This window comes from Bos mutus, chromosome 1, assembly GCF_027580195.1.
Source record: "Bos mutus isolate GX-2022 chromosome 1, NWIPB_WYAK_1.1, whole genome shotgun sequence".
Lineage (NCBI taxonomy): Eukaryota > Metazoa > Chordata > Mammalia > Artiodactyla > Bovidae > Bos > Bos mutus.
In genome coordinates, this window is record NC_091617.1 from 143,829,057 (window position 1) to 143,841,076 (window position 12,020).

General features: G+C 43.9%; 1 protein-coding gene across 1 annotated transcript in view; it reads right to left on the bottom strand.

The window, feature by feature from the left end:
* Positions 1-312: 312 nt before the first annotated feature.
* Positions 313-12,020, bottom strand: part of KCNH8 (potassium voltage-gated channel subfamily H member 8) — a 493,246-nt gene continuing 481,538 nt past the window's right edge. Inside the window, exon 16 of the mRNA XM_070388278.1 lies at positions 313-2,341. Coding sequence (XP_070244379.1) covers positions 1,643-2,341 — 699 coding nt within the window. The 3' untranslated portion in view covers positions 313-1,642. The remainder of the gene's footprint in view (positions 2,342-12,020) is intronic.

The following is a 12,020-nucleotide window of genomic DNA, read 5'->3' on the forward strand; positions in this document are numbered from 1 at the left end:
TTTTTTCTTAGAGAAGCTTTATTTTCTTTCTGCTGCTCTAGCCAATTTTAGGGTATAAGAGTCACACATCAGAAGTCTTGCTTTGTGTAGATGTCTTTAATAATACAACTTTCAAATTATTTATTCTTTGCAGTGGGAAATGGGAACAGGCGACTCCAGAAGGTGAATTCAGTATATTCTCTAAGAACATTTTAAATGATGAGGCCCTACACATTCTTAACCATAATAAACCTGAAGCAAAGGCATTTAAATTATTACTGTGCCAGCATCTGAATTTGGATATTGGTTGAGGTGTAGAAAGCATTATGGGTTCTAGACTGTCTCCAGCATCCTAGCTGTATAACTGCTAGGGCTTTATTTATTTATTTTTCTCTGCAAAATGAGAATGAAAACACCTGCTCTTCATAACTTACAGCACTGTTGAGAGCTTTCAAGAAAAAAAATTAAAGTGCTGATCCAAAGCAAGCTGGCAGCCCTTTTACAAGTTAGAGTTCCGAAATTCTGGCTTCATTTTGGAATGTTCACCGGTCTACACAAGCTCTCCTGAAAGATAAGCACAGAGGAAGGACACACTCAAGTTTTTCTTCCTCATTTTGAGGCCAAAATAGTTCAATGTAGTTGCAGTCTCATATTCTCCAGACCAATTTTGGGTTCCAGAACTACACATAAGATGGCTGGAGGAAAAACATTTATGTGGGCACGGTGAGGGTAGCCTCAAGTCAGGATTTTACACGAGTCCCCAGAGGTAGGGTGGATTCTGCCCCCAACCCCACCATACCAGACCCTTTGTCTGGTATGAGGTTTTTATCTCATTAATAAAATATGATCTCACTTTTTTTTGTAATCCAGAAGCTTGAGGATACATTTGTTGCAAACTGCATGCAGATAAAAGGGGGTGGGCTTCCTTTCAAAACTACATCCTCTTAATAATAATTTTTGATCTACTAGACGTAACAGTAGTGCATTTCTTGTTAAAACAGCAAGCTTTTTTTTTAACCAAAATGAAAAGAAAACATTCATTTCTTTATAAATAGTTTAAATAGTTTAAATACATATTTCATACCAAGGATATAAAAATAGCCTCTCTTTTTTTTGATAAATAAAGACATATTCATTTACATGGCAAATAACGTGCAATAGCTGACCGCTGGCCACCGGCTCTGTGTGACTGATTGTCTAGGAGATGACATGCAGTGATAACTGTCCACTCGTCTTGTATTTTTGAAAAGCAGATCAGCAGGAACTGTGTACTCCCAGGGCCCACAATCTGGATATTGTTCAGGAGTGACACGCAGGCACTCAGGAAAAAAACCTTTGCTGCTCTTCTGAAAAGCCACCCAGGACACGAGTCCACACATTCTTCGTCTGGGACCTGTAGCTGCTCAGACCCTCAGGGTCTTTGGGCTTTCACCAAAGTCTGTCAGACAGACTGGTAAGTTAATCCCTGCACAGGAAAAGGCTCCTGTTTTGTCTCTAGGATGTAGGAAGTATCTGCCGCAGGATGGAGGTGGTTCTGCCCTGGCCTGGGTCCCGTTTTCCATGGGTCTGCCCAGTCTTCACGCTGCCAGGGGCAAGCAAGGCCACCCCAGGCTGGCATCCCGCAGTGACGGGCAGAGGCGGGCACCTGCGAGGTGCACTGACCTCATACGCGCACGACCCTGTCATCCTTCCCTTCTGCTGTGCTTGCGACCATTTCTAGCGGAAAGCTCTCCAGGGCTTCGGTGGAGACCGATGCCCGTCCTTCCCGCTCCCAAGATCCCGGCAGATTTTCCAGACTGAAGGAACTCACGGCGCCCTGGCCCAGGCTCCCCTCCTCCGATCTGCTGGGGAGAACCAGGTGCAAAGACGTCTCTGAGGAGGAGCAGACGGAGGAGGAGAGGGTGGCCGAGATGGACTGCAGCGGCGTCAGCGTCGTGTCCGACTGCGGGGAGACGCACCTGAGGAGCTGCAGGCGACCTTCCTGGACCAGCTGGCAGTGGGCCGGCGCGTGATCCAGGCTCGGGGAGGCGCGGAGCTCCCCGCCCGCAGGACTCTGCTCCTGGGCTCCCACCCGCTGGGGGCTGCCCCCCGCCGAAGAGGGCCCCACACTCCATCTGTCGGGGGTGACACTCCCCTGGCAGAGCTGGGCTGGGGTGTAGGTGGCGCCGGCGGCTTGCAAGTGTAGACAGGGCTGGTGTGTGCTCCAGGTCATGCCGTCCTGGAAACCGGAGGGACGCAGAGAGGCGGTGTGCAGAGAGCAAAGCCGGGACTGCTGCTGCGGCGACAGGACGTGCTCAAGAAGCTGCATCACCGTCTTCATGTCCCTGCCGAGCTGGGAGACCTCCTGAGTCAGCGTGGTTACCTGCGTGGACAAAGCAGAGCGGAAGGCAGCGCTCAGACCAGCAGGGCTGTGACTTCAGAGCCCGAGGAAGGGAAGGGCGGTTTCCCAGTAAGAAGGTCCGAAGATGGCTTTGCCTCCAACTCCAGACAAGCCGGAAGGGTGACTGAGGAAGCTGAGCACCTGATCTAAAGCCATCCTCATTCTGAGGAGACCTGGAGAGATGTAGTCTGGTTTTTTTTTTTTTTTTTTTTTAATTGTTTACCTTTATTATTTTTTTATTGAAATATTGTTGATGTATAATGTTTCAGATGGATAACAAAGTGATTCAGCTACACACATTGGGTTGGCCTAAAAGTTCATCCTGGAACTTTTAGGCAAACTCACACACACACACACACACACACACACACACACACACACACACACATTTGGGGCTTCCCCAGTGGCTCAGTGGTAAAGAATCTGCCTGCAATGCAAAAGCCACAGGAGACGTGGGTTTGATCCATGGGTTGGAAAGATCCCATGGAGGAGGGCTTGGCAACCCTCCAGTATTCTTGCCTGGAGAATCCCATGGACAGAGGACCCTGGTGGGCTATATATAGTCCATAGGGTTGCAAAGAGTTGGACAAGACTGAAGCAACTGAGCACTCACACACACACATACTCCTTTTCAGGTTATTTTCCCTTAAAGATTATCACAAACCATTAAGTAGAGCACCCTGTGCTATCCAGCAGGTCCTTGTTGGTTTTCTAGTTTATATACAATAGTGTAAATTAGTAAACTCCTAATTTAGCCCTCTTCCCCCCTTTCTCTCTTGGTAACCATAAACTTGTTTTCTATGTCTGTGAATCTGTTTTGTAAATAAGTTCATTTGTATCATTTTTTTAAGATTACACACATAAATGATATCATATGATATTTGTCTCTGACATTCTTAATAAGTGATTTGAGCATCTTGGACAAAATTAGAAATATAGGTCCATCAACTCTGCGGCTGCTAAGTCGCTTCAGTCGTGTCCGACTCTGTGTGACCCCATAGACGGCAGCCCACCAGGCTCCCCCGCCCCTGGGATTCTCCAGGCAGGAACACTGGAGTGGGTTGCCATTGCCTTCTCCAATGCATGAAAGTGAAAAGTCAAAGTGAAGTCGCTCAGTTGTGTCCGACTCCCAGCGACCCCATGGACTGCAGCCTACCAGGCTCCTCTGTCCATGGGATTTTCCAGGCAAGAGTACTGGAGTGGGGTGCCATTGCCATCAACTCTGGTACCTCTTAAATACAGCGTCTTTTGCTTCCTCTGAGTTAGTGGGGTGCTCCAGGGTGCACACCCCCCACCCCAGACATCTCAAAGCGATGTGAATCTAAAGATAAACACCATGGGGACCCAGGAGGGCTGGGATCCATCAGTGATCCCAGAATCACTGTATCAAAAACCTGCAGAATTACTGACACAACCCCAGTTGTGCAGTATGAGCTTTATTCTCTTTTCTAGGTGACACACTTAGTCTGTGTAAGACTTTGAAAGGAGACGTGACCCTCAAGTTCTCAGGAACACTGAAGAGTCCTCATTATCTGTTTTACACTTGAACTAACATTGTAATTCACTGGAGGGTTTATTTTCCTAATAACCACACTGCTTTTTTAACCATGGAAGACCACCAGAAAATTCAATTTGACTTAAATCCAGCTTTTCTGGATTTTTCAAAGTGAGGAAAACCTATATTTCAGAAAGCAGGACACACACCTATTTTCTAGTCTTTGGTTATGTTCATAACATTTATGCACATGATAACATCTTGGCTTCATTGCTGTAAGACTATTTTATAAAGGACTTCCTCTGCCTTGATCCTACTGTTGTGAACCACAAATTCCAGCACAAGCAGCTGAACCCATTGGCCAAATACCGTCAAAAATAAAGAAGACCAAAGAGCAGTTCAGTTTCAGTGAAGCCAAAACCAATGTTGCTGTTTTGGTCAGACTTTTTTTTTTTTTTTTTTAGCATGCTTATATATTCCTAATTCACCCAGTAATTTCATTCAGTCCACTTCCTGTAATTGCAGTAAGAAACTAATTCTCCCTGGCAGGCCCATCAGGAGGTAGTGCCAGTCAAATCAGGCATTTTTAAAAGGCCAGAAGGTTTTTCCATGTTTCAGGCAACCAACTGGTAACACCTGCCTTGAAATTGCCAGACCAAAAATATTTCTGCCTTGCAGTTAGGGTGGAACTCAAGGGACTCAATCTAATACTTGCCCAGGCTTTTCAGCAGATCTAAAACTTTTGGCGACAAAAAAGATACCTCTGAGACTCACCTTTAATAAGCGAAACCGTGAACCTGAGAAAGAGTCTGCGTGTTTCAAAATTTTCATGGCAGGTAGTCAATTTCACACCCTGCCAGCCCTCAGTTCTAAAGTACCCAGTAGACACGAGTCACCTCTGCATCTCACACAGCAGGCATTCACCCAGGGCCTCTATCTTCAGTTGATTAGCGCTTCCATCAAAATTTCAGAAGAGAAAGTTGATACTAAATGAGATGTTTGAAGGATATGTTAACCATTCATTCTTGTAGGTTGTCTAAGTTAATGCCTGCATCAAATTGACCGGGGCTCAGCTCCCAGTAAAAATGCTTTCAATTGGCCTTAGCATTGAATAAAGACATAATCTTTGAAGCATGGCTTTGCATTTTAGACACGTCAACAGTTAGACTCAACAAATAAGTAAATAATACAACATGCTTTTAGGTACACTTTCCTATTGGACCGACAAACAGTACTAAGAGCATCAGGAGGACACTATTACTTTCCCATCTGTAAAGTGGGGACACTACAGCTCAGAGGTTAACTGACATTTTAAAAATATTTGGCTGCATCGGGCCTTGGCTGGCTCTGAGTGCAAGGGCTTAGTTGCTCTGCAACATGTGGGATCTTGGTACTCTGACCTGGGATCGAACATCCTGCAATGTTCGATCTCCAAGAATCTCCCGCATTGCAAGGCAGACTTAGCCGCTGGACCCCCAAGGAAATCCCTAAATGACATTTTAGGTGCAAGGCAGACCTAGTCACTGGACACCAAGGAAGCCCCTAAATGACATTTTAAGTTCTCTTATTTCGTGACTGACAGTTTTCAGTAGGGAATTCCAGCTTTCTAGGTTTGCTGCTTTTTCTATTATGGTATCTTACCTCACAGAAGAGAAAATATTGGTTAAGAGTTGAGAGATTTTTGCTAACATAGTCAGAATTTGTGAGGAGCATGGATGATGCAAACAGGAGCCTCATGTTTAAAAGCTGTCTGAAATTAGTTCATTGTTTTTAAATTCCACATAAAAACGGTATCATATGTTTGTCTTTGGCTTACTTCACTTAGTATGATAATCTCTAGGTCCAACTTATATGCAAAAGAGGTATAGACCCACTGACGTAGGAAATGAGTGGATGGTTATGACAGGGGGAGCGGAGGCGGTGAATTAGGATCTGGGGGCTAACATCCACACAGTATTAAACAGATAAGCAGACAGGATGACTGTCCAGCACAAGGAGCTCTACTCAGTGGTCGTAATAACCTATAAAGGAAGAGAATCTGAAGAAAGATGCTCTCTCCCCAAAAATAAAAGACCAATCAAGCACAGTCAAGCCTCTTCACAGCAAATTATATCAATGGGCCACCAACAAAAAAGGTTTGTAAAAAGGGAAAATCTGGAACTGGGCAATACGTTAATAGACATATTGCTGATGAACTATTTTTTTTTTTTTTTAGCATTCAAAAGAAACCAATATTTTCCTATGGTTGGGATACCTCTCTATGGCCGCATTCTTGACACTGAACTTTTTCTATGCCACAATTTTGAGGCCCTGAGCTTTGAATGGGAACTCCAGAATCTTGAATGGCTCCAGGAATGTAAACAGCATTAGTATTTTCATTAAAAAATTACTACATTAGCTTGAACTAAAAAGAAGCAGAGAACCCAAGGAAATAGAGCCTTCTTTAGCTCTAGAGGGCAATGTTCAGTTCACATCAGGGAAGGTTTCTGTCACTGTGCCACTGGGAACACACCCCTGCACCTTATTAAAGCTTCATAGGGAGTCAATCCCTGTTAGGTAAGGGACTTTCCCTTTGTAAGGACAAAGCACTGGAGAGATGGCAACCCCTGCAGGTGGAGGCTGGTGTCACTGAAGGTGACCACGTCCTGCCACACAGAATATGGTAGAGCTTCATAGCACTCTTATCTTCTGCGTCCTGCTGGGCTCGCTAACAAAATTCATTCTGAAACAGGAAAGGCTTTACTCTTAATCAAATACAGAAAGCAAAAAGGCCAACTTCTCTACTTTTCAAGGATGGTATTTTTCACAGTACAGATAAGATGATCACTAAAAAAAAAAAGGTTGTTGGGACTACTTCGTGATCAAGGCTAAGTCCGCTTAAGGAGATGTATTCAAAATACAACATGAAACCGGAATGCTGCAGATCGGTCAATAGAAGTAAATAAATCTCTCAGATCCAATGAACCAGTTTTTTTCCCATTTACCTTCAACTGCTTGAATGTCTTCTGTCACTCACATCAGAAAGCAGAGCTGGTATTACAAAGCACCTCACAGGTCTTGATTTTTTTTTTATCGCTATTTTAAAAATCGAAGTATAATTGATTTACGGGCTTCGCAGGTGGCACTAGAGGTAAAGAATCCAGCTGCCAATGCAGGAGACACAAGAAACATGGGTTCAGTCCCAGGGATGGGAAGACCCCCTGGAGGAGGGCGTGGCAACCCAGTGCAGTGTTCTTGCCTGGAGAATCCCACGGACAGAGGAGCCGGCTGTGGTCCACAGGGTCATGCAGAGCTGGACACGACTGCAGCGACTTCGCATGCAGCCACAGCTGACTTACAACGCTGTATTCATTTCAGGTGTGCATAAGCTGGTTTAGTTATATGCACACACGTATATCTTCAGACTCTTTTCCCCACAGGCTATTACAGAATACCGAGTAGAGCTCCCTGTGCTTGTTGTTCATTTAAGTAGTGTGTACGTGTTGACACCAAACTCCTACTCAGTCACCCCTGGCCTTTCCCCTTGGGTGACAGTAAGTTTGTTTTCTATGTCTGTGGGTCTGTTTCTGGGTTGTACATAAGTTCATTTGTATCATTTTTTTAAAGATTCCACATTTATGTGATATCATAAGACACGTGTCATTCTCTGACTTAGTGTGATAATCTCTAAGTCCGTCCATGTTGCTGCAAATGGTATTATTTCATCCTTTTTTGGCTGAGTAATACTCCATTGTATGTATATACCACTTCTTCTTTGTCCATTCCTGTCGATGGGTGTTTAAGTTGCTTACACGTCTTGGCCGCTGCAAACAGTGTCTCCACTTGGCCCCGTAATGGCCCATTTCCTGCATTTTCCCCCTCGCCCACCACCCATCTGAATACACAGCGAGTCACATCTCACTAACCTTGTGAAGGCCGTTCCTCTGGGAAGGGCTCTTCTCCTCGGTCCCTTTCCGTCTGGTAACTTTCTCTGCCTTCACACATCTAATCCCGCGTTTCCTCTGTAGAGCTTTTTCCTGACAGCTCACTGATACTCACAGGGCAGTTTAAACCTTAGACAGTGCTGTCTGCCCCAAGGAGGCTCTGAGTTCCATGAGAGTAGTCCAGTATCTCCTGGACTCAGGGCAATGCCCAGAACACAATGTGTTTCCAGTAAATCTTAAACGTGTAAATGAATTCAGTTCCTGCCATTTTGAAGGACTTTGGTTCTCACATCACCTTCAATGTTTATGTTATCTCATGATTTTGCCATAATTATCATGTGGGAAAGATTCCTACTACAAAATTACTTTGGAAAATCTGTAACTGGGGCTCTTTACCCCATGTAAACATGCTAAAAATAAGTATTAAGACTCTTAAAGTTTTTGTATATGAATTTCCTGAATCAAATCCTTGGGTATTTCCCAGTTTTTATGAGCAGGTGGCATTCCCACCACTAAGAATCCTTTTCATTTTACTGTGTTTCCTTCACAATTGTAGAAATAGGTCCCTTTAGGCCGAGACTTCTGCTAGACTTCATTCATCCTTCTGCTTTGTCATACATCCTGATATAAGCTGGATTTCCATGGGTAGTTTTGATTCCCTGGGGAAATTTGCTCTGTGTACTGACTCCCATATCTCACGATTACATTCAGAGTGCCAAGTGACAAATTCAATTAAGTTATTCAGAGCAGTTTTACGCTGAAATTTGGCAAAGGTTTTCCATCCCTGGTTGCCATCCTTCATGGCTGTTTTAGAGTGGCCTTCTGATTATTGCTACTTCCAAATATAGTAAAGAAACCACAGCTTATCAATAATACACATTATTCTTTTACTTGTGTATTAAGTTACACTTTCTTTACTCACTTTCCCCTCTTCTTTCTCCTCTGCCTTCTCGTGTTTCAGTGGATAAGAATCCATCGGTCTTCAAAACTGTTGGCCAAACCAGTTCACCATTACTGTGTGTGTGGGCAACTGTTCCTAGCCAAGACTTCTCTCGGCCTTCCAAAATCCCAACTGTTAGGCAGAAGAATCAATGAAAACACCATCTGTGCTTCCAAGTAGTTCAGTCTTCTAGCCAAAACTCTGGAGTATCTAAAGGTTCTTCCCTTCTCTCTCTCCCCACACCACACAGCCGACAAATCATGAGGTTTAGAAGGCTTCCTGGCAGTGCGTTCCCTCTTTTGAGCAGCATCTCCACCATGAGTAGAAACGCCTGTGTGCCAGCAGAGCTCTCAACCATCCATGATAATCCGCACGCTGATCTTGCCCTACCGCTAAAAAGGGAGTCGTGAAGTACCACAGTTTTTCTATTTCTGCCATACCCACGTTTCCTCCGAGCTTCTGTTGGCCTAGAAACCATCATCGCCTGCATTTCCAGCCTGGGTTTCCCCTTTTGTGTTTAATTTGTTTCACTGATGTGTTAGCACGTCTCATCCTCCTGAGTCATATCTCAACAAGGGCTTTGTTGTGATGATTAAATCACATGATGGATGTTAAAGTTTATCCCCCAGAAGACTGGTGTTATGCCAGAATTTCAGGTGTCTGTATTTAATAATGCAACACAGTCACTGAACTTAGTTGAAACGCTGGTGAATATTAACCCAGGAAACACCGAGCCCAAAGGAAATAAAAGCCAGCTATCTCTGTAACTGCTCTTCAGCCTCAGCATGGAGAGGTAAACCATTCCTGTTAACACTTTGACATAGTTAATATTGGAAGAAACAGAGTCTCCACGTTTCAGCCTTTCCTCGTGTGTATCTTTCCAGGAGCAAATGGTCATAGCAGTAATCAGAGCTTTTGAAATTTTTGATTAAGGTCCTGTATCTTTAAGTCTGGGGTTTCCCCAGTGGCTTAGTGGTAAAGAAACCACCTGCAATTCAGGAGCCACAGGAGACATGGGTTTGATCCCTGGGTTGAGAAAATGCCCTGGATGAGGGCATGGCAACCCACTCCAGTACTCTTGCCTGGAGAATCCCATGGACAGAGGAGTCTGGCGGGCTACAGTCCATAGGGTCGCAAAGAGTTGGACACGACTGAAGCGGCTTGGCACACGCGCATCCTTAAGTTTTGAGTAACTGCAGTCAGATGGATTAAGAATTCTCTAAAAATGATGCGTGAGCTAAAATACAATGATACACAGCTTGGTGTTGATAGGAATCGAGTAAGGACCAGTGTGAGGCAGGGGTGGGGGCAGGTACGATGGTCTTTATCTTTTCATAATAGCCCAAGGCCTTGCAAAAACCCTGCCATTGATTGAGTTGTTCAAAAAGCTTGTTTGGCTTTTCCTGTTACAGTGTGTGGAAAAACCCAAATGCACTTTTTGGCCAACACAGTGCAAATCTTTGTTGATACATGAGTAATTTAATAAACGATAAATTGCATGGTTAATCTCTTACTATGAGTTTGTTATTTTCACTTGAACTTAAATAGCTTTCTCCAGTTTCCTCTAAATAGCACTGCAAGACGCAGGAGTGTCACTGTAACTCTGGCAGGTAAAAATGTTGCACATGATCTCCTCCCACGGAAGCCCCCATCATGTCAAAATAGCAGATTTTGAAAACATTGTCAAACATGATAAATGTCAAACATTTATCAAACATGGCTTAAATAATCCTTCTGTGGTGTTGGTGTCCTATGGTCCAATAACACCTGAATGGCCAGCTTTTAACACTGAGATTACATGAGTTTTGGTACAAGCACAGATTTGCTTTTGTAGTGTGTCTTTGAATTGTGCCTTTTGCAAACATGAGTGTGAGTTTTGTAATGAAGCCCAGAATGTGTCTTTGACAATATCTTTCATTCCACATAGAAAATAGCTTCATCTTATATTATTCCCGTTCTACATTTCTTCATCTCAGTTATCGGTATGGACTCTGAGTATAACTGAAACTTCAGTTGACAGAGAAAAAATGTGATTTCCATTTCTGTGCATTCAGTGAGCAGATGGGGAATGCATCTGTTGATAAAATCTTCTTAGCTTGAAGAGTTCTTGACCTGTCACTCAATTTTTGCCAAACATGTACACATTTTCCTGCCAGACACAATTTTCCTAAATTCAGGGGTGTTAATTACACCAATCGTCTCCCCCTGCCATGAACACATATACATTCTTACAAGCTCTGATTCAGGTAATTAAATGGTCTTTCATTTAATCCTTTGTTATGTTGCATATTTATCACGGGATTCAGACAAGTTCAATCAAACTCCATAAGCAGGCAAAATAAAAAAGACGATCGGCATAATTTCATCCTTGTGTTTTTTTGCTTCACAAAGCACTCAAAAACAAGTGACAGTCTTTTTATTTGTCAGCTAAAATAATAATCATACTTGGCACTTGCATAAATTCCAGCCAAATGAAGATCTCTGTGCCATTACTGATGAAAGTTGTAAGTTTCGTCTACAGCTGGAGGGACTAGGCTGCAGGGGGTTAAGCGGCTCATCCAAGGTCACACAGGAACAGTACCAAGGGCTTTCCTTTCGCACATGCAACTGACGCTTCTCAAATCATAAGAGAAGAATGCAAGCCTAGTGCGACCAACACAGAAAATGACCAGTTACAGTCTTGAAAGCGGTTACTCTAATGGTTCCAATGAATTTCTGCAAGCTCAGGCCTTGGGATCAACCGTAAAACTTCAGCTGTACCATGCGAATCCGTTGTTTGTCTCCCTTTGGTTGCTTTCCTCCTCTACCATCCTGCTTCCTGTGACAGTTTGATTAGCGTCTGAATTGCTGTCTGGCTTGGGATCCTCACCACTATCAGGACCATGAAACCAAAGTCTGTCTCCTTTCAGAATGCCAACCGCCTGTCAAGAGTTAACACAGACGGGAACCACCTGAGGATCAGTAGGTGTGGGGCGGGGCCTGGAGTCTGCATTTCCAACAAGCCCGCAGGTACAGAGCCAGAGCCCACTGGTTCCAGCTCTGAGTCAGATCAGTAATCCTATTCTTTTTTTTTTTTTTTTTTACCATTTTGGCATGATTGGTTTTTATTTTTTTATAGATTTATTTATTTTAATTGGAGGCTAATTACTTTACAATATTGTATTGGTACAATACAATTGTACAATTTTGCCATACATCAAAATGAATCCGCCACAGGTGTACACGTGGTCCCCATCCTGAACCCCCCTCCCACCTCCCTCCCCATACCATCCCTCTGGGTCATCCCAGTGTACCAGCCCCAAG